This window comes from Oratosquilla oratoria, chromosome 12 (assembly GCF_046742065.1).
Source record: "Oratosquilla oratoria isolate Oo_2021 chromosome 12, ASM4674206v1, whole genome shotgun sequence".
In the NCBI taxonomy this organism is placed as follows: domain Eukaryota; kingdom Metazoa; phylum Arthropoda; class Malacostraca; order Stomatopoda; family Squillidae; genus Oratosquilla; species Oratosquilla oratoria.
In genome coordinates this window covers 21,549,962-21,574,343 of record NC_134788.1, presented here as the reverse complement: position 1 = coordinate 21,574,343, position 24,382 = coordinate 21,549,962, and the positions used below count along the sequence as shown (strand labels likewise).

Genomic DNA, 24,382 nt, shown 5'->3' with positions numbered 1-24,382 from the left:
TAAGATAATTTTCTTTTGTGTAAACATGTGTCATTTCATTAAAGGGTTGTATACAATGTATTAATGTCACTCTAACATCTTTTATATAACACATTAGGTCAATTCCAGTGACCATACATAGATCTTTGGTATCAGTTATGTGTTGAATGTATAGAAACCACATATATACAGTGAAAACCCTTTCCTCATACAAGGGGTTAGTCAATTCAAAACATCCACCCACTTCATACACAAAACCCATTTAATGCATCTCCCATTTCAGCACCACGCATAACTCACATTTGTCAATAATATATTCAACAATATCATCATTGTAAATAATTATTACAATAAAGCCCCTTGTACAAAAGATTATATTTCTTTTGTATGTACTTCCCAGAGATCCATTTGTCAACAAAGGCAGGTGGGATGCAATTGGGTTCTCCCCTGCAGAAGGAAGTTTCCGTTCTTTGGCTTTATGGTGTTGCAAATGATGACTGTGATTGGATGTTAAAGCTGTTGACATCACTTCACATACAAAAGTTAGTATCTTAATGGTATGACTATAGGATAAACATATTGAATTTTTAATTTACTGAAAAATCAAATGGTTTCCAACAATAGATTTATCTTAATCACTACAGAAATATGAATATCTTCTGCATAGACAACACTAGCTCTTTTAGTTCATTTAAGGATAAGAATATATTTTTCTGCTAAGTTATCATAAATCTACATGTGAAGTGTTCCTATAATGAATTGATTGCCAGTATACATGTATGTATTTTTACAGGATGTACAAAGGAATAATTTTCATGGACAGTCACCTAACTCCCACAGGATTTGCAAGAATAGCAGAAACACTGGGAAAGCACAGTGTAAAGGTAGAGTGGGTGATGGGTAATATCCCACGTGAGGCTTGGGTAGATGACCATGAACGACAGTCAGGATTCACTTACAAGAAGTTGGCTGACTTCACTCGCAAGCACCTGAAAAGTTCTATGGTGAAACTGCATGTGAGTATAAGATTTGAATACTATGTGAAACAAAATTATATATCTACTTGTTGATACTATATGGTGATTGATTTTATTTAGCCATGCAATCAGTTTGCTTTTTTTTGTTACATCACTGGGATGTTAATAGATGTTCACATTTGTACTCAGGATTTAAGTAGTGAGAAAAACTACAAACTAGATACTTGTCATTCATAAAACAGATGAAAAAATATGAATAAACATGTTATATTATCAGTTTGTTATTTGTTGAAGTAAAATGAAAATTTTATTTGCTACATGTTATATGCATGTTCATTCCTTATGTAAAAAATTATCAATACATTGTTCATCTCTCTGTTCTTCCACTTTCTTCATCTCAATTTTCTCTCTCTAATTTCATAAGCTTACCACCTCTTCCTCCCTAGTCAATGTTTGGGATTTTCTGCTTGAGTCTCTCTTTGTTTATTATCATTTTTTTTTTCATTTTGTCTGTCTCTTTCCTTCCTAATATCTTTCCTTAGTCACTCAACACGCACACACACACACACACACACACACACACACACACACACACACGGCTCGGTGGCGGATTGGTAAAGCACCGGCCTCACAAGCCGGAGAACCGGGGTTCGATTCCCCGGTCGGGCAGAGACAAGTTGGGTTTGTCTCCTTTCACGTGTAGCCCCTGTTCACCTAGCAGCGAGTAGGTACGGGACGTTAGTCAAGGAGTTGTGACCTTGCATTCCCGGTGTGTGGAGCGTGAGTGGTCTCAGACCTACCCAGAGATCTGCTAATAATGAGCATTGAGCTCACTGCCATAGGGTGGTGTCTGGCTGTCTCGAAAAGAGGCTGCAGCAGATCCGAGGTGAGGTGAATACACACACACACACACACACACACACACACACACACACACACACACACACACACACACACACACATACACACACAAGTACAAAAAATGTATTAAAAAACTTGAAAGAATACAAAGAGCAATTACAAAACTGGCACCAACACTCTCAAAACTAACATATGAAGAGAGACTAGCAAAACTTGAACTACAGACACTAGAACAAAGAAGAGAGAGAGGAGATTTGATAGCTATTTACAGAATTATGAAAGGCATAGAAATTACTGATAGAGAGAATCTGATAAAATGGGATGATAGAAATACAAGAGGACACGGAAAGAAAATCAAGAAAGACAGCTATAGAAGAGGTCTGAAAAAGAACAGCTTTCCTCACACAGTAATACACAGTTGGAACAAGTTAGATGAGAATGTGGTGTGTGCAAAAACAATACATGAATTTAAAAATAGTTTAGATAAAATGAGATATGAAGACGGGACCCCACGAGCATAGCTTCCCTTCCCGTAAAATACAACTAGGTATACACACACACACACACAGTAGAAAGTTTGTGGTGACTTATGTGCCTCCAAAAACAAGCGCTTGGAAAGAAAACGAACATACAAAAATGCTAGATGATACAAGAAAATCACTAAATGAGATACTATTGGGTAAGGGTAATCTGGTAATTATGGGGGACTTCAATTGCAAAGAAATTTGTTGGGACAGCATGACAGTGCAAGGAGATGACTCGTGGGGCAATGTACTGCTAGATATGACCATGGAGTACACAATGACCCACTGGGTCCGTGAAAACACAAGGTACAGAAATAATGAAGAGCCATCGAAACTAGATCTAATATTTACAACAGAACCTGAAATAGTGCATAAAGTCCAGTATGAGACTCCTATTGGAAAGAGTGACCATGTACTCATCGAAACTGTACTAAAGGAAGAAATAGACATAGAGAGGAACGAAAAGCATAGGAAAGGAAGACTGATGTACAACAAAACAGACTTTACAAAACTAAAGACATTCTTCCGGAATGCAAACTGGGAAATATTTTACAGGGAAGAAACAACAGTGGAAGAGAAATGGAATATATTGATGGAAAACTACAATGAAGGTGTAAACAGGCATGTACCAAGACAAAAGCGAGAGAGAGAGTACATTAAATGTTGGTTCAACAAAAGATGCAGTGAGGCAAAAGACAGAAGGGACAAAGCTTGGAAAAAGTGGAGAAAAGACAAAAAACAAAGCAAATGGCAAATTTATGTTAACTATAGAAATGAGTATGTTAATGTGAGAAGAGAGGGAAAAAGGAACCATGAGAAGGATATTATAGACAAATGCAAAGAGCAACCCAAACTATTCTATCGGTATGTGAATGGTAAACTTAAAAACAAACAGGAAATGGTGAAACTATGCCAAGGAAACATAGAATACACAGAAGATTTAGAGATGGCCGAAGTCATAAACAATCACTTTAAATCTGTTTTCACCAGAGAGAAAATACCAAATTGTGACATAGATAAAAACAAGAAATCTCCCCTCATGAATGAGTTTACAGCATCACTAAAGGAAATATCAGAACATCTATCAAGGCTGGATGTCAGAAAATCACATGGCCCGGATGGTATTGCAAATTGGATTCTAAAGGAGTGCAAAGAAGAAATAACAGACAAAATACACATCTTAATAAACAGCTCACTCAAAGAAGGAAAGATACCCGAGGACTGGAAAAACGCTAACATTGTACCAATATACAAAGGAGGAAACAAAGAAGAACCCACCAACTATAGGCCAGTATCACTAACAAGCACCATAGCCAAAATTTGTGAGAAAATAATCAAGAATAGATGGGTAAAACATCTGGAAGACAATGACATATTAAACCCAAGACAATTCGGATTCAGACAAGGAAGATCATGCTCCACAAACTTAATATGCTTTTACTCAAGACTAATAGACATAATGCAAGAAAGAAATGGATGGGCTGATTGTGCATTCCTAGACTTGCAAAAAGCCTTTGACAAAGTACCACACAGAAAACTACTAAAAAAAACTGGAACACATAGGAGGAATACAAGGAAACCTACTAAAATGGATAGAGGACTTTCTGACTGGTAGAAAGATGAGAGTAGTGCTCAGAGAAAAAATATTCAGATTGGAAAGAGGTGATCAGTGGAGTACCGCAAGGATCTGTGCTGGCACCAATAATGTTTGCTATCTATATGAATGACATGGACGAGGACGTGAACTGCTACATGAGCTTCTTTGCCGATGACGCCAAACTGTTAAGGAAAATAGAAACTGATGAGGACTGTGAAGCACTGCAAGAAGACCTAAATAGGGTATGGAACTGGAGTCAGAAATGGGAAGTGGACTTTAATACTAAGAAGTGTAGCATAATGGAGTTTGGAAAAAGCAAAAACAGAATATCAGGAAAATATACAATTGGAACCAAAGAAGTAAAGAAAGTAGGATCCGAAAAAGATTTGGGAGTAATTATCACGAACGACTTGTCCTATGATATACAGATTAACAAAATTGTCGGGGAGACTTACAACTTGCTAAGATCAATAAAAGTGGCGTTTACATACTTGGACGAAGACATGATAAAAAAAATATTGGTGACATTGATAAGGCCTAGATTAGAGTATGCGGCGACATTGTGGTCCCCCAGTACCAAAAAGAATATAAAGAAAATAGAAAGAATCCAAAGAGCAGCTACAAAAATGGCACCTGCACTTGCAAACCTATCATACGAGGAGAGATTGGCTAAACTGGAGTTACCGACACTGGAGCAAAGAAGAGAGAGAGGTGACCTATTGACCATCTACAGAATCATGAGAGGCACAGAGGTACTCGATAGAGAGAACTTACTTAACTGGGACAAAAGAAACACAAGAGGACATGGAAAGAAAATCAAAAAACATAGCTATAGAAGAGAACTGAAGAAAAACAGTTTTCCTCATAGAGTTTTGGACACTTGGAACAAACTGGACAATGAAATAGTATGCGCAAAAACCATTCATGAGTTTAAAAACAAGCTAGACACTGCAAGATACAAAGGCGGGACATCACGAGCATAGCTCCCCTTCCCGCAAAATAAAACTAGGTAAATACAACTAGGTAAATACACACACAGACACACACACACTTGATGGTGTAGTGGTAGAGTTCCCGATTGCCACTACAGCAGTCCAGGTTTGAATCCTGCCCAGGGCTGAAATGATTTCAGTGTTGCTGCAATGTGAGTCATTACTCCAACTCTTGTGGGTGGGGAGTTGGGTTTGTGTGTGCATGTAAGGTCACAACATTAACCATAGATTGATCATATATCAGCTCTGAGCTCTCTTTTGGGAGGGAAATGGTTGTTGATCATGAGTCCTGCATGTGATCCAAGACCATGGTGAATCAAACACACATGCACACATGTCGGTAGAGGTGACAACGAAGTTTGGACTCCAGAGAAAATGGCAAATTTCGAGGATCACAAACGACAAAGAAGTACGTGTGTTGTATTAATAGGGAAGGGGAAAGCTCGTGGTGTAGTGGGAAGGTGAAGAAAAAGGAGAAGGGGAGGGATTACTGAGGAAAATGGAAGGAAATGAGGAAGGGGACAAATGGGCCCAGGATCTTAGGAGAAGCGTAAACAAACGGGGGAGGGGGGGGGGCAGAATATACAGACGAACAACAAGGAAGCAGAGGTGTGAAGAGCAGAAATATAGATAATAGGAGCTCAATGGAAAGAGATGATAACTGATTTTTTTTTTTTTTTTTGGATTTAAAGAGGGAGGAGGGGACAACCTCCACCAACTAGTAAATCTAGAGGAGAGAAAAAAGAAAAGAAAAAATTAATGAAGAATGGAAGGTTAGGATTGACTTATTAACTCTAGTTGCAGAGAAAGTTGATAAACTGGAAAAACTAAGAGAACCAAAATCTAACTAAAGAAGTAGAAGAATTAAAAAGACAGTTAGGAAAAGTAAAGGAAGAGAATAAGGAATTAAAGAGGAATAATAAAGAAAATAAAGAGTCCATAACAAAAGAAGTAGGTGGTTGGAAAAAGGTTCAGGAGAATAACAAAATTGAATTTAGAGATATAGTGAAACAACAGATAAAGGAACAAACTGAAGGCATAGTTATTAAAGTGATGAGAGAGAAGGAGAATATAGTAAGAGACTTAGCAGATAAAAAGAAATGTATAATTATATTAGGGATGGAAGAAAAGCATTGTATACCATAAATAGGACTACAAGAAAAAAGGAGGAAAAGGAAAAAGTAAATAGTATATTAGAAGTAGTTCAAGAAGATGAACCAGAAATAGGGAAACAAATAGAAGAAATATATAGGCTCAGGAAATACAATACTGATAAGACCAGACCAATTAAGGTTAAATTCAGGTCACAAATGACACCAGAGAATATCTTAGCAAAAACAGGGAAACTAGCAGATAGCAATTTAAACAGGTATGGATAAAAAGAGAAATGAATAAAGAGGAGAGGATGAGAAAACAAAAAGACTAGAAGCTAAGGGGAAAAAAAACGAGAAAAGAACAGAGACAGAAAAAGAGAAAGTCTATTGGAGAGTAGTGAATATCAAAGTGAGGAAATGGTTCATAGCAGAGAAAAATGGAAGGGAAACAGAAAACATAATGGAAGTTGCAGAAAATTAAAAGTGTCTTACACAAATATAGATGGATTAATAGCTGGCTTGAACAGACTGAATGATTACCTGAAGGAAAAAGAATCAGACATAATGGGAATTGTAGAGACAAAATTGAAAGGTCCATTACCACCCAACAGTGTAGGACATGGTGCATATAATTGTTGGATTAAAAACAGAGAGGTAAGGCAAGGGGGTGGAGTTATGTTCCTGACTAAGAAGGATATAAATGTGAGGAATATCACATATGGAAAGAATAGAGTAGAAATGATTACGATGGAAGTGGAGGACAAGGATAGGAAGAGCAGGAAGTTTGTAGTAAATTATATGCCTTCTAAAATGGCTTCGTGCGAAGAGAGAGAACACAAAAATATGTTAGAAGACACCAGGATATCACTAAGATAATGGAAGATGGAGGACGAATAATTTTAATGGGTGACTTTGATTGTAAAGAAATTTGCTGGGAAGAGATGACAGTGAAGGGTGGAGATGATCTATGGGGAAATGTATTACTTGATATGATTATTGAATATACAATGACGCAATGGATACAAGAGAATACTGGGTATAGAAATGAGGAAGAACCATCGAGACTGGACCTAATAATCACATCAGAACCCGAAATAGTGGACAATATCAAATACAAAACACCAATAAGTAAAAGTGACCACATATTGGTTGAACTGGAACTAAATGAGGAAAAATACATGAAAAAATGAACAATATAGAAAGGGAAGATTGATGTATAAAAAACAAACTTTGACAAAATAAAAGAATTCTTTCAAAAAGCTGACTGGGAAAGAATACACAAGGAAGAAACAACAGTAGAAGAGAAATGGAGTATCTTGACAAAAATTTATAAAGAAGTGGAAAAAGTATGTTCCAAGACTAAAGCAAGAAAAAAGGATATGTATAGTGCTGGTGCAACAAAATATGTAGGGAGGTAAAAGACAAAAGGGATAAAGCTTGGATAAAATGGAAAAAGACAAAAAACCTGAAAAATGAAAAATATGTACTAATTATAGAAATGAATATGTGCAAGTGTGCAGAGAAGAAAAGATAAAATGTGAAAAAGATGTCATAGAAAAATGTAAAGATCAGCCAAAATTATTTTACAGATTAAACAACAAACTGAAAAGCAAACAAGAATTAGAGAAACTACGACAAGGAGGAGTTGAATACACAGAGAAAATAGAAATGGCAGAAATCATGAATAAGCATTTTAAATCGGTGTTTACAAGGGAGAACATACAACCTAGAGATATCGAATGGGAGGAGAGAGTTCCCCCTATGAAAGAGATAGAAGTATTAAGAAATGAAATAATGAATCACTTGGGTAATCTCAATGTCAGAAAATTGCATGGTCCAGATGAAATGGCAAACTGGATTTTGAGAGAATGCAGGAATGAACTAACAGACAAAATACATAGCCTAATAAACAGTTAATTCAAAGAGGGAAAAGTTCCAGAAGATTGGAAAAGAGCAAATATAGTACCAATATGTAAAGGGGAAACAAGACTCTACTAACTATAGACCGGTCTCTCTTACAAGTATGATAGCTAAAATCTGTGTAAGAATGATCAAAACTAGATTGGTAAAGTATTTGGAAAAAAAAAGTACTAAATCCGAGGCAATTTGGATTTAGACAAGGATGATCATGCATCACAAACTTGATGTGTTTCAATTCAAGATTTATAGATGTAAAACAAAAAAGAGATGGATGGGCTGATTGTGCATTTCTAGACCTGAAGAAAGCTTTTGATAAGGTGCCACATAAGAAGTTGCTTAAGAAATTAGAAACTTCAGGAGGAATACATGGCAAAGTACTGAAGTGGATGGAAGACTTCTTGCATGAAAGAAAAATGAGAGTGGTGATAAGAGACACTAATTGGGATGAAGTGATAAGTGGTGTTCCACAAGGAACAGTTTTGGCCCCAATAATGTTTGCTATATATATTAATGATATGGATGAAGGAATTGAAAGTTATATGAGCTTCTTTGTGGATGATGCAAAATTGTTGAAAAAAGTGAACACTGAAGAAGAGTGTGAGTCGCTACAGAGTGATCTCAATAAAATATGGGAATGGAGTAGGAAGTGGGAGATGGAATTCAATATCAAGAAGTGTAGTATAATGGAATTTGGAAGAAGCAAAAAATGAATAGTAGGATCATATAGATTGGGAGAAGAAGAAATAAAAAAGTAGAAAATGAGAAAGACCTGGGAGTTATTATTATGAATAATATGTCCCCTGAGAAACATATAAACAAAATTTTTGGAGAAACTTATAATTTAATAACAATCAAAGTGGCATTTACATATCTGGATGAAGAAATGGTGAAGAAAATACTAGTTACTTTGATAAGACCAAGATTGGAATATGCAGCGACGATGTTGTCATGGTCATAGTTCATGTTCACGGTACCTCGACCATGACAGTATCGTGCTACGCACCTCCCCGCCGTGCCCTACATGCTACGGGCCCATACTTGGAGCGACACAACCTTGGGATGCAACATAAACAACGAACCCTTGTGCAAGTGTGACCCTCCTACGGTGATTAATGAGCATAAGGGTACTCACGGACCTGTAGCGAAGGAACCCGGATCCAAAAGAAACAAAGGACCCCTTGTGCGCAAAGACGTTAGCAACGAAAAGTGCGCGCGAAGGTGCCAATGGACCTGCAGCGGAGGAACATGAAAACCGGTGCCCCCACCGACCGAGGTTAAGGGGCACGCTCGCCAAAACCAGGCGGCAACGTAGAGCCAACATATATCTGCTCACAGTGTAGTGTAGAATTAAGATATTAGGTAGAAACTTTTTGTGAGCCCTCTCCACACAGAAATAAAGAAGATGGTGAAAGATGTGAAGTTGGGCAAGGAGAAATAAGATAAGTTAATTAAATACGTGTCGGCACCTGTACCATGGCACCGGTGTCACGTGGCCTGTGTATATAAGAAAGGGAGCAGTGGTCCTTAGGCCCACTCCCGTTCCTGCGCCCGCTCTCTGTTCTCGCTCACCATTTGGTAAGAGGTATTTTTCTATATTTTGTACTGTGCTCAAATATCATTCCTTGTTGCATTCTTTTTTTGTCGTCTTTACTTATCCCCGTGTAGAGAAAGAATATCCAAAACGAGGCTACGTTTGAATCTAAAGTTCTGGATTGTAGGAACTACTCGGATCCTTAACCCATTCAACTCCGATGACAAGATGTCTTGTCATTTGGTCAAATAAAACAAAAAATCATAAAACACCAAAATGTTTGATCAAACACCAGAAAAATATGACGTCAATCCTCGCTTCGCTCGCAGCGAAGCGAGGACTGACGTCATATTTTTCTGGTGTTTGATCAAACATTTTGGTGTTTTATGATTTTTTGTTTTATTTGACCAAATGACAAGACATCTTGTCATCGGAGTTGAATGGGTTAAGTCTCGATTCGACGTATCAACTCAAATACAGAGTCTAGATTCGTGACAATGTGGTCACCAAGTACAAAAAAATGTGTAACAAAACTTGGAAGAATACAAAGAGCAATTACAAAACTAGCACCATCACTCTCAGAACTATCATATGGAGAAATATTTACAAAACTTGAACTACAGACATTAGAGCAAAGAAGAGAGAGAGGAGACTTGATAACTATTTGTAGAATCATGAAAGGCATAGCAACTATTGATAGAGAGGATCTAATAAAATGGGATAGTAGAAATACAAGAGGACAAGGAAAAAAAAAATCAAGAAAGACAGTTACAGAAGGGACCTGAAAAAGAACAGCTTTCTCCTCAGAGTAATAGACATCTGGAACAAGTTAGAGAAAAAAGCAGTGTGTGCAAAAACAATTCATGAATATAAAAACAGTTTAGATAAAATGACATATGAAGACGGGACACGATGAGCATGGCTCCCCTTCCCATAAAATACAACTAGGTAAATACATGCCAGACAGACGGCGAAGATTGGAACTCCGGAACCCCCCCCCCCGCAATTTTCGTGGATTTCAATGACGAGGTAGTACCTGTGTTGTATTTAGAGGGAAGGGGAAAGCTTGTGGTGTAGAGTGGGCAGGTGAAGAAAAAGGAGAAGGGGAGGAATTATTGAGAAAAATGGAAGAAAATGAGGAAGGGGATGAACAGGTCCCGAAAGTCAGAAGGGGTGCGCAGTCGACACGAGTGAAGTCGAAAAAGCCAGCAAAGGGATCACAAGTAGAAATATAGATAAGAGCAACTCAATGGAAAGTAGAGATAATTATTTATGTGGATTTAATGAGGGAGGAGACGACAACCTCCCCTGATTAGCAAGTCTAGAAAAAAAATTAACAAAAATGAATGAACCATGGGAGATTAGGTTCAGCCAACCAATGCTAATTACATGAGAGTTAATAAACTGGAAGAACTAAAGAAAGAGAACCAAAACCTAAATAAAAGAAAAATTAAAAAGACAATTAAAAGAAGTAAAGGATGAGAATGAGGGATTAAAGAGGAATAATAAAAAGAATAGGGAGTCCATAGCAAAAGAGGTAAAGGGTTGGAGAAAAGTTCAGAAGGATAATGAAATTGAATTTTGAGATATAGTGAAACAACATCACTAAGGACACAGCTGTTAAAGTGATGAGAGAGGAGAATATAGTAAGAGACTTAGCAGATAAAAAGAAATGTATAATTATATTAGGAATATAAGAGAAGCATAATCCAAATGGGACTACAAGAGTAAGAGATGAGAAAGAAAAAGTAAACAAGGTATTAAGATATTTCAAGAAAGTGAACAGGAAATAGGGAAAGAAATACATAGGTAGGGAAATACAGTATAGACAAGACCAGACCAATTAAGGTTAATTCAGGTCACAAATGACAGCAGAGAATGTCTTTCAAAGACAGGGAAACTAGCAGAAAGTGATCAGTACAAACAGGTATGGATAAAAAGAGAGATGAATAAAGAGGAAAGAGAGAGAAAAAAAGAAGAATCAAAGCTAAGGGAAAAAAAACGAGAACAGAAGAGTCAGACAAAGAGAAATTCTATTGGAGAGTAGTGGATATGAAAGTGAGGAAAAGGTTCATAGCAGAGAAAAACAGAAGGGAAACAGAAAACAGGATGGAGGTAACAGAAAATTAAAAGTGTCCTTCACAAATATAGATGGATTGATATCAGGCTTGGATGAACTGAATGGTTACCTGAAAGAAAAAGAACCGGACATAATGGGAATTGTAGAGGTAAAATTGAAAGGTCCATTACCACCCAACAGTGTAGGACATGGTGCATATAATTGTTGGATTAAAAACAGAGAGGTAAGGCAAGGGGGTGGAGTTATGTTCCTGACTAAGAAGGATATAAATGTGAGGAATGTTATATATGGAAAGAATAGAGTGGAGATGATTATGATGGAAATAGAGGACAGGGACAAGAAGAGCAGGAAGTTTGTGGTAAATTATGTGCCTCCTAAAACATCTTCGTGGGAAGAGAGAGAACACAAGAATATGTTAGAAGACATAATGATAACACTAAATAAGATAATGGAAGATAGAGGTAGAATAGTTATAATGGGTGACCTTAATTGTAAAGAAATCAGCTGGGAAGAGATGATAGTGAAGGGTGGAGACGACCTATGGGGAAATGTACTACTTGATATGATTATAGAATATACAATGACACAATAGATACAAAAGAATACTGGGTATAGAAATGAGGAAGAGCCTTCAAGACTAGATCTAATAATCACGTCAGAATCTGAAATAGTGGACAATATTCAATATGAGACACCACTAAGTAAAAGTGACCACATATTAGTAGAACTGGAACTAAATAAAGAGAAATATATGGGAAAAAATTAACAATATAGAAAGGGAAGAATGATGTATGGAAAAAAAGCTGATAAAAGGAGAATTTTTTTCTTAAAAAAGCAGACTGGGAAAGAATATACAAAGAGGAAACAACAGTAGAGGAGAAATGGAAAATCTTGACAAAGATTTATAAGGAAGGAGTGGAAAAGTATGTTCCAAGACTAAAACAAGAAAAAGGATATGTAGAATGTTGGTACAACAAAAGATGTAGTGAGTTAAAAGATAAAAGGGATAAAGCTTGAATAAGATGGAGTAAAGAAAAAATAATGGAAAACTAGTGGCATGAAAAGTAGAAAATTTGTAGTAATATATGTGCCCACAAAAACATATTCTTGGACTGAAAGTGATCACTCATAAATGTTGGAAGACATAAAGCATGTATTAAATGAATTATTAAGAGGATACATAGTAATTATGGGTTACTTACTCCAAAGAAATATGTTGGGAAGAGATAACAGTAAAAGGTGGAGAGGACCTTTGGGGAAATATACTACTAGAAGTGACCATTGAATATACAATGACTCAGTGGGTATAGGAGAATACCAGATATAGAAACAATGAAGAACTGTCGAGACTAGACTTAATATTTATGTCAGAGCCTGAAATTGTGGATAGAATGAAATACAAGACACCATTTGGGAAGAGTGGGCACATATTAATAGAGCTTGAACTTAAAGAGGAAATTGATTTGGGAAATGAGAAACACAGGAAAGGAAGACTAATGTACAATAAAATTGATTCTGAGAAAGTCAGAAAATTCTTTCAAAATGTGAATTGGGAAAACTTCTTTAATGAAGAAACAAAGATGGAAGAGAAATGGAAAAAATTAAAAGAAATTTAGAAAGGAATAAATAAATAGGTACCAAAGCAGAAGCAGGAAAGGGTGTACATTAAGTGCTGGTATAACAAAAAATGTAGCAAGGTAAAAGATAGAAGAGACAAAGCTTGGAAAAGATAAAAAAAAAAAAAAATGGATAAGTGGCAATATATCAAACTGAGAAATAAATATGTGAAAATACACAGGGAAGAAAAACAAAACTATGAAAAATACATAATAGATAAATGAAAGGATCAACCTAGATTATTCTACAGGGATGTGAATGGTAAACTGAAAAATAAACAAAAAATAATGAAACTGTATCAGGGGAATGAGGAATATATAGAAGATGTAGAAATGGTGGAGGTTATGAACAAATATTTTAAATCAATATTCACAATAGAAAATGCACATAATTGGGAAGAAGAAAAGATAGAAAGATCCTCCTAATAAAAAAAATAGAATAATAATAATAATAAACTTTGATGTCAGAAAAGCATATGGTCCAGACAGAATTGCAAATTGGATACTAAAAGAATGTATAGATGAGCTAGCAGACAAAATATATAAAACAATAGATTGCTCACATAAGCAAGGAAAGGTACAACAAGATTGGAAAAATGCAAATATCATACCATTATATAAAGGGGGAGATAAGGAAGACCCAACAAACTATAGACCAGTCTCCCTTACAAACACAATAGCTAAAATATGTAAAAAAGTGATAAAAAAAAAGTAGATGGATTAAACATCTTGAAGAAAATAAGATACTGAATCCAAAACAATTTGGCTTTAGACAAGGAAGAGCATAAGCCATCAACTTGATTAGTTTTTATTCAAGGGTAATAGACATAATGCAAGAAAGGCATGGATTGGCTGATTGTGCTTTTCTAGATTTACAAAAGGCATTTGATAAAGTACCACACAAAAGACTAATAAAAAAAAAATTGTAGCAACAGGAGGTGTACAAGGAAAATTATTGAAATGGATGGAAGAATTCTTGATTGGGAGAAAAATAAGTGTGGTAGTTAAAGACAAAAAATTGACCTGGGAAGAAATGATAAGTGTAGTCCCACAAGGTTCTGTACTAGCTCTGATAATGTTTGCCATATATATAAATGACATGGATGAAGGTGTTGAATGTTACATGAACTTTGCAGATGATGCAAAACTACTAAAGAAAATAAGTACAGAAAAAGACTGTGAATCACTTTAGAGAGGTCTGGAAATGGAGCCAATAGTGGGACGGGAACTTCAACATCAAGAAATGCAGTATAATGGAGTTTGGAAAAAGTAAGAAAAAAAAAAAAGAATACCAGGGCAATATAAGGTTGGTACAAAGGAAGTAAAAAAAGTTAGCTTGGAAAAGGACCTAGGAGTAACTATTAACAAAGACATTCTACTAGACAAGCATATCAACAAAATAGTCAGAGAAACCTACAATTTACTAGGAACAGTAAAGGTGGCCTTTAACTACATGGATGAGGAAATGATAAAGAAAATGTTAGTCATGCTGATAAGACCAAATTTGGAGTACGGTACAACACTATGGGCACCCAATGCAAAAAAAGAAAGAAAAGAAAAAGAAAAAATATATATATGTATGTATATATATGATATATATATATATATATATTTTTATATATATATATATATATATATATATATATAAGACGAGATATATTAGAAAGAATCCAAAGAGCAATGACAAAGAAGGCACTAATACTTTCAAAATTGACATATGAACAAAGATTGTCCAAACTGGAACTACCAACCCTAGAACAAAGAAGAAAAAGAGGAAATCTACTGGCCATTTACAGAATCATGAAAGGTTTGGAAATCCTTGACAGAGGAGATTTATTAAAGTGGGACAGAAGAAAAACAAGAGGACACAAAAAGAAACTCAAAAAGGATAGTTATAGAAGAGATCTGAAAAAGAATAGTTTTCCACACAGAGTGATAGGTGTCTGGAACAAATTGGATGAAATAATAGTATATGCAAAAACCATACAAGAATCTAAGAACAACTAGATGTTGAGAGATACAAAGACGGGTCACTACGAGCATAGCTCCCTTCCTGTATAATACAACTAGGTAAATACACACACACAAACTATAGACCAGTATCCCTTACAAGCACAAATGCAAAAATATGTGAGCTATAAAAAATAAATGGACTGAACACTTGGAAGAGAACAAAATACTAAACCCCAACCAATTTGAATTTAGAAGTGGAAGATCATGTACTACAAACTTAATATGCTTTTACTCAAGATTGGTAGAAATAATACAAGGAAGAGATGGCTGGGCAGACTGTGCCTTCCTGGACTTACAAAAGGCTTTTGACAAAGTACCACACAAAAAGCTACTAAAAAAATTGGAACAATAGGTGGAATACAGGGAAAATTATTGGAATGGATGAAAGACTTCTTGAATGGAAGAAAAATGAGAGTGGTACTTAGAGAAAAGAATTCAAATTGGTTAAAAATGATAAGTGGAATCCCCCAAGGCTCTGTATTGGCTCTGATAATGTTTGCTGTTTATATAAATGACATGGTTGAAGGCATTTAATGTTATATAAATTTCTTGACAGATGATGTGAAACTATTGAAGAGAGTAAGTAAAGAAGATTGGAAATCTTTTCAAGAAGACCTGGACAAAGTCTGGAAATGGAGTATAAAGAATGAAGTGAATTTCAACATTAAGAAATGTAGTATAATGGAATTTGGAAAAAGTAAAAATAGAATATCTGGTTAATACAAAATTGGAACAAAGGAAGTTACAAAAGTAAGCTCAGAGACCTAGGAGTAATTATCTCAAACGACATGACACCAGACAAACATGTAAACAAAATAGTTGGAGAAACTTACAATTTAATAAGATCAATGAAAGTGGGCTTTGACTACATGGATGAGGAAATGGTAAAGAAAATACTAGTTACACTGATAAGATCAAAATTAGAATATGAAGCATCACTATGGACATCCAGTACAATGAAAAACATACATACATACATACATATACCAAGGCTTCTTTCCCCCTTACTAGGGAGGTAGCCAAAAAGGACAGGGCATAAAAACAATCTCACCCCATTCCATCCCTGAAAACACTCCACACCCCTCCACCCTCCCTCCCATCTTAACACCTCCTAGATGACGGATCATCCCTGCACCCTGTCCACTGCCCTGGGTCAGAAGCAGTGTCGCAGGATACAGCACATCCACAGCAAGGCCGCTTCATCAAGTCGGCGCCCCCGTCTCCGTCCCCCCATATAAAGGAGAGGACGGGGAGAAATCCCCTCGGGCTGCGTCAAAATTTTTGCTCACACACACTACCTCACCTCCCATTCCCCCGTCCAAATCCACCTCATGCATCACAACATTTTCCATATACAACCATTCTCCATTCACACCCTGTCTTCTGTCCTCTCCCGTCCTTCCTCAACAGACATTCCCCTCTTCCCCAAAGCCCCCTTCACCCCATCCATCCATCTCATCCTAGGACGTCCCCTCATGTTCACTCCCTCCACATCTGCCCTCCATACCTCCTTTACTAGTCTTTCTTCACTCATTCTTTCCATGTGTCCAAACCATCCCAATACTCTTTCATCCACCCTATCTCCCAGCTCCCTTTCCACCCCTGTTCTCCTCCTCACCTCCTCATTTCTCACTCTATCTAGCCTAGTAACCCCCATCATACTTCTCAGACACTTCAAAGTTCCTTCTCTCTTCCTCTCTTATGTTCCATGTTTCTGCCCCATACAGTGCTGTTGGCACAATCACTCCTTCATACAGTCTCCTCTTAGTATCCATTCCCAAATGTCTATTCCTCATTACACTTTTTAATCCACCAAGGCATTTACTCGCTTCTCTCAATCTACATTCTACCTCCACCTTCACTCCACCCTTTCCTGCCACATTTGCACCCATATATCTAAAACTATCCACTTCCTCCAGTTGCTCTTCCTTAATGCTCACTTCCAGATTACTGCCACTTCCACCCCTTGTACATCTCATCACCCTATTTTTACCCACATTTATCTTCATCTTTCTTCTATCACACACTCTCCCAAACTGTGCCACCAACTTCCTCAATCCCTCCTCCAATCCTGCCACAAGCGCAGTGTCGTCCGCAAACAACAGCTGGCTCACCTCCCACTTTTCTCCATTTTCCTTAACCATCTCCGATCCCTGACCCACTACCCTTGCATTCACCTCTCGCACTACCCCATCCATGTGTAAGTTGAACAGCCAGGGTGACATAACGCATCCCTGACAAAGTCCCACCTTTACCTCAAACCACTCACTCTCTCCATTTCTAATCCTGACACAAGCTCTACTACTCTCATAAAAACTCTTGACAGCTCCGAGAAGCTTTCTTCCTATCCCGTATATCCGCAGAACCTCCCACAGTGCCTCTCTGTCTACCCTGTCGTAAGCCTTTTCCAGATCCATAAAGGCCCAGAAAACATCCTTCCCCTTACCTATAGCTTTATCACATATCTGTCTTACCACAAAAATCTGATCTACACAACCTCTACCTGTCCTAAACCCACACTGTTCCTCACCAATTACTCCCTCTGTTCCTCTCCTAATCCTCTCAATCAAGATCCTCCCATAAGCCTTCCCAACTACACTTAACAAGCTAATCCCTCTGAAACTGCTACATTCACACTTGTCCTCCTTTCCCTTGTAAAGTGGAACTATACAAGCACTCCTCCAGACCTCTGGCACTCTACCTTCTCTCCAGCAAACATTAAACAACCTCACCAACCAGTCCACCATCACTATACCTCCTTTTTTAAGACACTCTGCATGGCATCCATCCATACCAGGTGCCTTACCTGCTTTCATCATCTTAACTGCTGCCTTCACTTCATCCTTCCTTATTTCTCCTCCATTCTCCTCACTCATCATTCTCATTTTCTTTGAATTTCCCACTGCAGCTATCTTTCCCTCCCTATCCTCCTTCACAATAAGCAACTCCCTAAAATATTCTGCCCATCTTCCCTTTACTGCCTTCTCCTCCATTATCATCTCTCCATCTACACCTTTTACCTTTTCTTCTCTACTTGATTCGCCTCCTCTTCCTCTCTTAATTTCTTTCCAAAACATCTTTTTATTACTTTCAAAATTTTCTGTCATACTCTTACCCCATTTTACATCTGCTCTCCTCTTTGCCTCCTTTACCTTTTTCTTTACTTCTCTTTTCTTTTCCTTGTACATCTCATATGACTCCTTCGTCCTACTTTGTAACCAATCTGTGAAAGCTCGCTTCTTCTCTTCTACAACCTTCTTCATTTCCTCATCCCACCATTCACTACCCTTCCTTCTATTTCCTCCTGCCCTTCTTGTTCCACACACCATCTTTGCACACTTTGTGACTCCCTCCTTGAACCATCACCATTCCTCCTCCACACCTACCTCTACTCTATCCTTCACTCCCTCCCACTCCTCCTTCAGCTTCCTCTTGTACTCCTTCTCCTTTTCCTCTTCGTTTAAAGAGTTCACTCTAAGCACCTCCCTACCTTTTGTCCCTTTCCTCTTCCTCCATCTGTCCTCCACTCTCAACTTACCTTCCACCAGTAAATGATCTGATATTCCTCCACCCTCTCCCCTTAGCACATGTACATCCCTAACTCTTCCTATCATAAACCTATTTACCACTACATAGTCCATTAAAGCTCTATCTACCACCTTTCCCTCCACCACCCTCTCCCATGTGTACTTATGCTTGACTTTCTTCCGAAACACTGTATTTGCTATCATCAACTCTCTAGACACATTTCCACCATCAACTCTCCACTACGATTCTTTCCTGGAACTCCACATTTCCCAACCACTCCATCAATTGGCTCCTTTCCTACCCTAGCATTAAGGTCTCCCAGTACTATTACATTTACACTTCTCCCTAAACCCTCTATGCACTCATTTAAATCTATCCAAAAGGCCTCCCTTTCTTCTACACTCTTCTCACTGCCAGGCCCATATGCACTTACAAAGACCCACATCTCCTTTCCCAGTTTCACCTTCATCCACATTATCCTGAGGAAACCTCCTTCCTCTCCACTACACGTTTACCTATCTCTTCATTTACTAGTATAGCCACCCCTTCCCTCCCTCGCCCTCTCTTCACTCCTGATAACCTCCCACTTACACTCCCAAACTTACAATCGCCCTTCCCTTTCAGCTTAGTTTCACTCAAAGCCAACACATCCATCTTTCTTCTCACAAACATACTACCTATCTCTTCCCTTTTACTCTCATCTGTACCACATCCACACACATTAAAAGACCCAAACCTTAGGGTGCTGGACCGAGGCCCTCCAGCCCCTCTTGTGCTTCTGCCTTTTTTTTTAGGAATTTCCTCTGTGGGGCTACAAGGAGAGGGATGCCTAGTCCCAATCCCCGTCCCTTTTTTCTCGCCTCTTACGATCCAAGTGGGAAAACTTGGTGGCAGTATTCTTTTCCCCCACCACAGGGAAAAACATAAACTAGAAAAAATTCAAAGAGCATTGACAAAGATGGCACCAACACTTAGCAAGTTGACATACGAACAAAGATTGGATAAATTAAACTTACTAACTTTGGAACAAAGAAGCGAAAGAGGTGATTTGATAACCATCTACAGAATTATGAAAGGGATGGAAATCCTTGATAGGGATGATCTACTTAAATGGGACAGAAGAAATACAAGAGGACATGAGAAGAAACATAAGGACAGTTACAGAGGAGATTTGAAAAAGAACAGCTTTCCATACAGAGTAATAGATACATGGAACTAATTGAAAGAGAAAACAGTGAGTGCTAAAACTATTTATGATTTTAAGAAGAACTGGATGCGGAAAGATACAACTGTGGGTCACTACGAGCATAGCTCTTTTCCCACAAAATACAACTAGGTAAATTCACACACCAGCCACTCTCCTTCTCTTTTTTCTATGTCTTTCTTGGCTATAAGTGAGGAGAACAACAGTTGTATGTTGGCCACTTGAAATGAAAATTTAAGCCTCCTCAAGACTGGCTACATTCAAGGACAATGCCCACTTCAAGGGTGTTGAAAGTCAAGTACACTGCCCTTTTTGAGGATGGTGACAGTTGGGAATGAAGACAGAGGAAGTGTAAGACACTCTCCAGTTCAAGGACAGTGACAATGGCAGGTACTGTTTGCTTTGAGGATAGCTGCTTTAGAGCAATGGTTGTTCTTGCCCTCAAAACATGCAGTACCCTTGACTCATCATTCAAGAAAAGAACAGGCTCCTCAGTTGTTTCCCTGATTGTCATCATCCTTGATCTCAAAATGGGCAGTGCCCTAATCTATAGCCTTCCTCATAGCATCAGCAGCTTCTCTCTTTGTAACGGAGAATGTCAAATACTGTACACTTATACTCATGGTTGCCCTCGAGTGCCGCCCATCTGAAGGAATGACATCAATGATTTTTTTTTTTTTTTTTTTTTTTTGTCACAGTTGAAAGATGAAGACAACAGTAATAGATAAGTTGGGAAAAGCACCATGTGAGGATGTAATCTTTATTGGTACAACATTTTGCTTATTTGAGCTTTATCAAGTACTTGATAAAGCTCAAAAGAGTGAAACATTGTACTGATAAAGACTTAATCCTTGCATGATGCTTGTTGGCAGTTACCCTTTTTTTTTTATGGTGTGGGTGAAGGGTACTGAATAATTACAATGTATTGATTCCTGCCCCTAATTTCAGGTGACAGAAACTTCAGGACGAGATGCTGAAAGCACTGTTTGGTAGTCATGCTTTGATGAAGTTGTGGAAGTTGGCCTAGAACCATCCCAGGACTACTACACACCCTGTCTTTTGCAACAGAACAGTTCTCAAAACCTTGTTCAGAGTCAAGGAAGAATAGACCCTTGTCTAGTATTGATGCATCAATGTTTTGAGACATTGAGACTGTAAATTCTCAGTTATATTGTTTTGTGTGTCACTTGTTTTGACAGATTTCATTGTAATAAGATGAAATACTTAGGTGGTACATGTGTGTTTTGTACATATTTTCTAATTTTGCAGTTGAGAGTTGAAATATAGTATTAAAGTACATTAATGTTTGACTTGGTTCCTGTGCATTTCACCTAGGGTGTGAAAAGTTGAAAAAAATCTGGAGATGGTTGCAAATAAACACAAAATAAAAACAAGTAACAGATATACTGATGGTGTATGTAAATATTTTATTCTAAATGATGAAATAAGAGAAATGATTGGAGTAACATTAATTAGAAGCAAAATAGATAAGGCACAACTAAGGTGGCTTGGGCACATGGAGATAATGGATGAAGAGAGAATTGCAAAGAAAAGATGGAACTGGAGACCAAAAGGTAGCAGATCTAGAGGTAGACTGAAGAAAAGATGGAGTTGAAGAAATCCTAGAGGCAAATGGTTTAGGAATAGAGGATTTGAGGGAAGAAGGAAGCGTTGAGAGGACAATCTGGAGAAGTGTGCTGGCCCGACTGACAGGCTGAAAGCCTACCTGGGAGTAGAAGAATATATATATATATATATTATATATATATATATATATACATATATATGTGTATATATATATATATATATATATATATAAATATATATATATATATATTATATATATATATATATATACATATGTGAAGAATTACTATTACACAGGACGTGTGCACCCAGATCCGTGGGTCTGCTAGCAGAGGCCATTGCTTTCTTTGTAACCTAACATTTTATATTGGACAAATATATCATAACTAGAAACCTAACATTGTATATAGGACAAATATATCAACTATTGACTTATTCAATGCAGTATAAGTTAATATAAACTTTTATAGTGAAATAAGAAACTATTTTTAAGGCACTGTTATGCTTTGAAATACATATTTTAGCCGGACTTAACAGGTATTATTGTATGAGGTTAGTGGACACCAGGGTTGGTGATTTTTTTTTTAATATAAAAAATAATTTTCTTTTTAATTTAAATCAGATTTATTTGATTTAAATAGATTTTTTTTTTTAAGATTTTAAATATTGTGGGATTGCTATCTGATATGCGATCTGATTGCTAAAGGACATATTTAGCATATCAATATAAGGAGCAGTGTTATATAGACTTGCCACATGTATACAAGGAACGGTGTAAGCCGTATGTGAGGACGGTATACTCAGGTTCACTCGATTTCTCCAAGAGCAGCTTCTCACTGAGTCAGCTGCTGCTTTGGAATCAACCAGGGAGGATGTCTTCTGGACCTGGCAGTGGTTCCTTCAGGCAGAAAAAACTATCCTGTCTGGAATTATTTTGAAAAACTACCAACAACTTCTGGCAAAGGGTACCGAGCTAAATGCAAGGACTGCAGTCAGGAACTACAGGGCATTATGTCAAGATTAAGATCTCACAGAGATAAATGCCAAGGTCAGCCACAGCATACAGAAGAAATTGATGACCCAGGTAAATAATTTTACTTATATTGTGTGCATTTCTCCCTTTTCATATGCAACTATATAAATTTGGTGAGCAATGGAGAGCATGTGCAATAAAAATGTGAAGGCCTAAGAGATGATACTTCAACTTCATTACTTCTAAATTTGGGAATGACTATATCACTATAATATACTGTATCCACTCAACTTTTGGGCCTACATGATTGTTATTCATTTCATTCAACATTGTGTAATATATTTCATATGTTCCATTGGAATTCAGCCCACATGGGATTCAGCCCAAAGACCTGAAAAAAGCTTTTGATAAGGTGCCACATAAGAAATTGCTACAGAAATTAGAACCTGCAGGAGGAATACAGGGCAAACTACTGAAATGGATGGAAGACTTCCTGCATGAAAGAAAAATGAGAGTGGTGATAAGAGACAAGCATTCTAATTGGGATGAAGTGATAAGTGGAGTTCCTCAAGGAACTGTTCTGGCGGACAATGCAAAATTTTTTAAAAAAGTGAACTCTGAAGATTATGAGTCGCTACAGAATGATCTCAACAAAGTATGGGAATGGAGTAGGAAGTGGGAGATGGAATTCAATATTAAGAAGTGTTGCATAATGGAATTTGGAAGAAGCAAAAAAAGAATAGTGGGATCATATAAATTGGGAGAAGAAATAAAAAAAAGTAGAAAATCAGAAGGACCTGGGAGTCATTATTATGAATATTATGTCCCCTGAGAAACATATAAACAAGATTTTTGTAGAAACTTATAATTTAATAAGAAAAATAAAAGTGGCATTTACATACCTGGATGAAGAAATGGTGAAGAAAATACTAGTCACTTTGATAAGACCAAAATTGGAGTATGCAGCGACGACGTGGTAAAAAAAAAAAAAATGTATAACAAAACTTGAAAGAATACAAAGAGCAATTATGAAACTGGCACCAACACTTTCAGAACTATCACATGAAGAGAGACTAGCAAAACTGGAACTACAGACATTGGAACAAAGAAGAGGGGAGGAGACTTGATAACTATTAATAGAGTCATGAAAGGCATACAAACTATTGATAGAAAGGATCTAATAAAATGGGATAGCAGAGATACAAGAGGACACAGAAAATCAAGAAGGACAGTTACAAAGGAATACAAAGGCGGAGCATGCCGACAGGAGACCTTTTGGTCCATATCTAGGTCGGATGCAAAACAAATCACAATAATAAAACAATAAAAACTATAATAATGTAAATAACGAATAAAATATATAAATAAATGCATAGGTATGGTTAAATAATAAACAGGTAAATAGTAAACAATAGTAAATTGACATATAACTACCGGTAATAATAAATCAAAATCAGACAGACCAATGATAACAAAACAAAAACAATATAAAATAAAATATAATCATTACAGCTTCTTGCTTAGGTGTTTATCTAAATGATTCTTAAAGCTTCGAACTGAACTACATTGCACTACCTGTGCAGGAAGTTTATTCCATTCATTAACTACACGGTTGGCAAAGTTGTTTTTACCTACTTCCAAATTGAATCTATTTCCAGACAGCTTGAGACCATTGTTTCTTGTCTGATTCACATTCAATGTGAACATTTTGTCACTTTTGATGTTGTCAATACCCTTTAAAATCTTAAAGACCTGTATCAAGTCACCTCTGAGTCTACGCTTTTTTAGGGAAAACAGATTCATGTGTTTTAGTCAATTTTCGTATGATTTATTTTTGATATTTGGAATCAGTTTTGTGGCTCGCCGTTGTATTTTTTCCAGTCTGTCAATGTCTTTAATGAGATTC

General features: G+C 37.1%; 1 protein-coding gene across 1 annotated transcript; it reads left to right on the top strand.

Moving 5' to 3' along the window:
• Positions 1-392: 392 nt before the first annotated feature.
• LOC143030595 (uncharacterized) lies at positions 393-21,230 on the top strand. The gene is made up of 3 exons (XM_076193758.1): positions 393-521; positions 773-995; positions 20,865-21,230. Exons 1-3 carry the CDS (start codon positions 409-411, stop codon positions 20,907-20,909), a joined length of 381 nt encoding a protein of 126 aa, XP_076049873.1. The 5' UTR covers positions 393-408; the 3' UTR covers positions 20,910-21,230.
• The last annotated feature ends 3,152 nt before the right edge of the window (positions 21,231-24,382 follow it).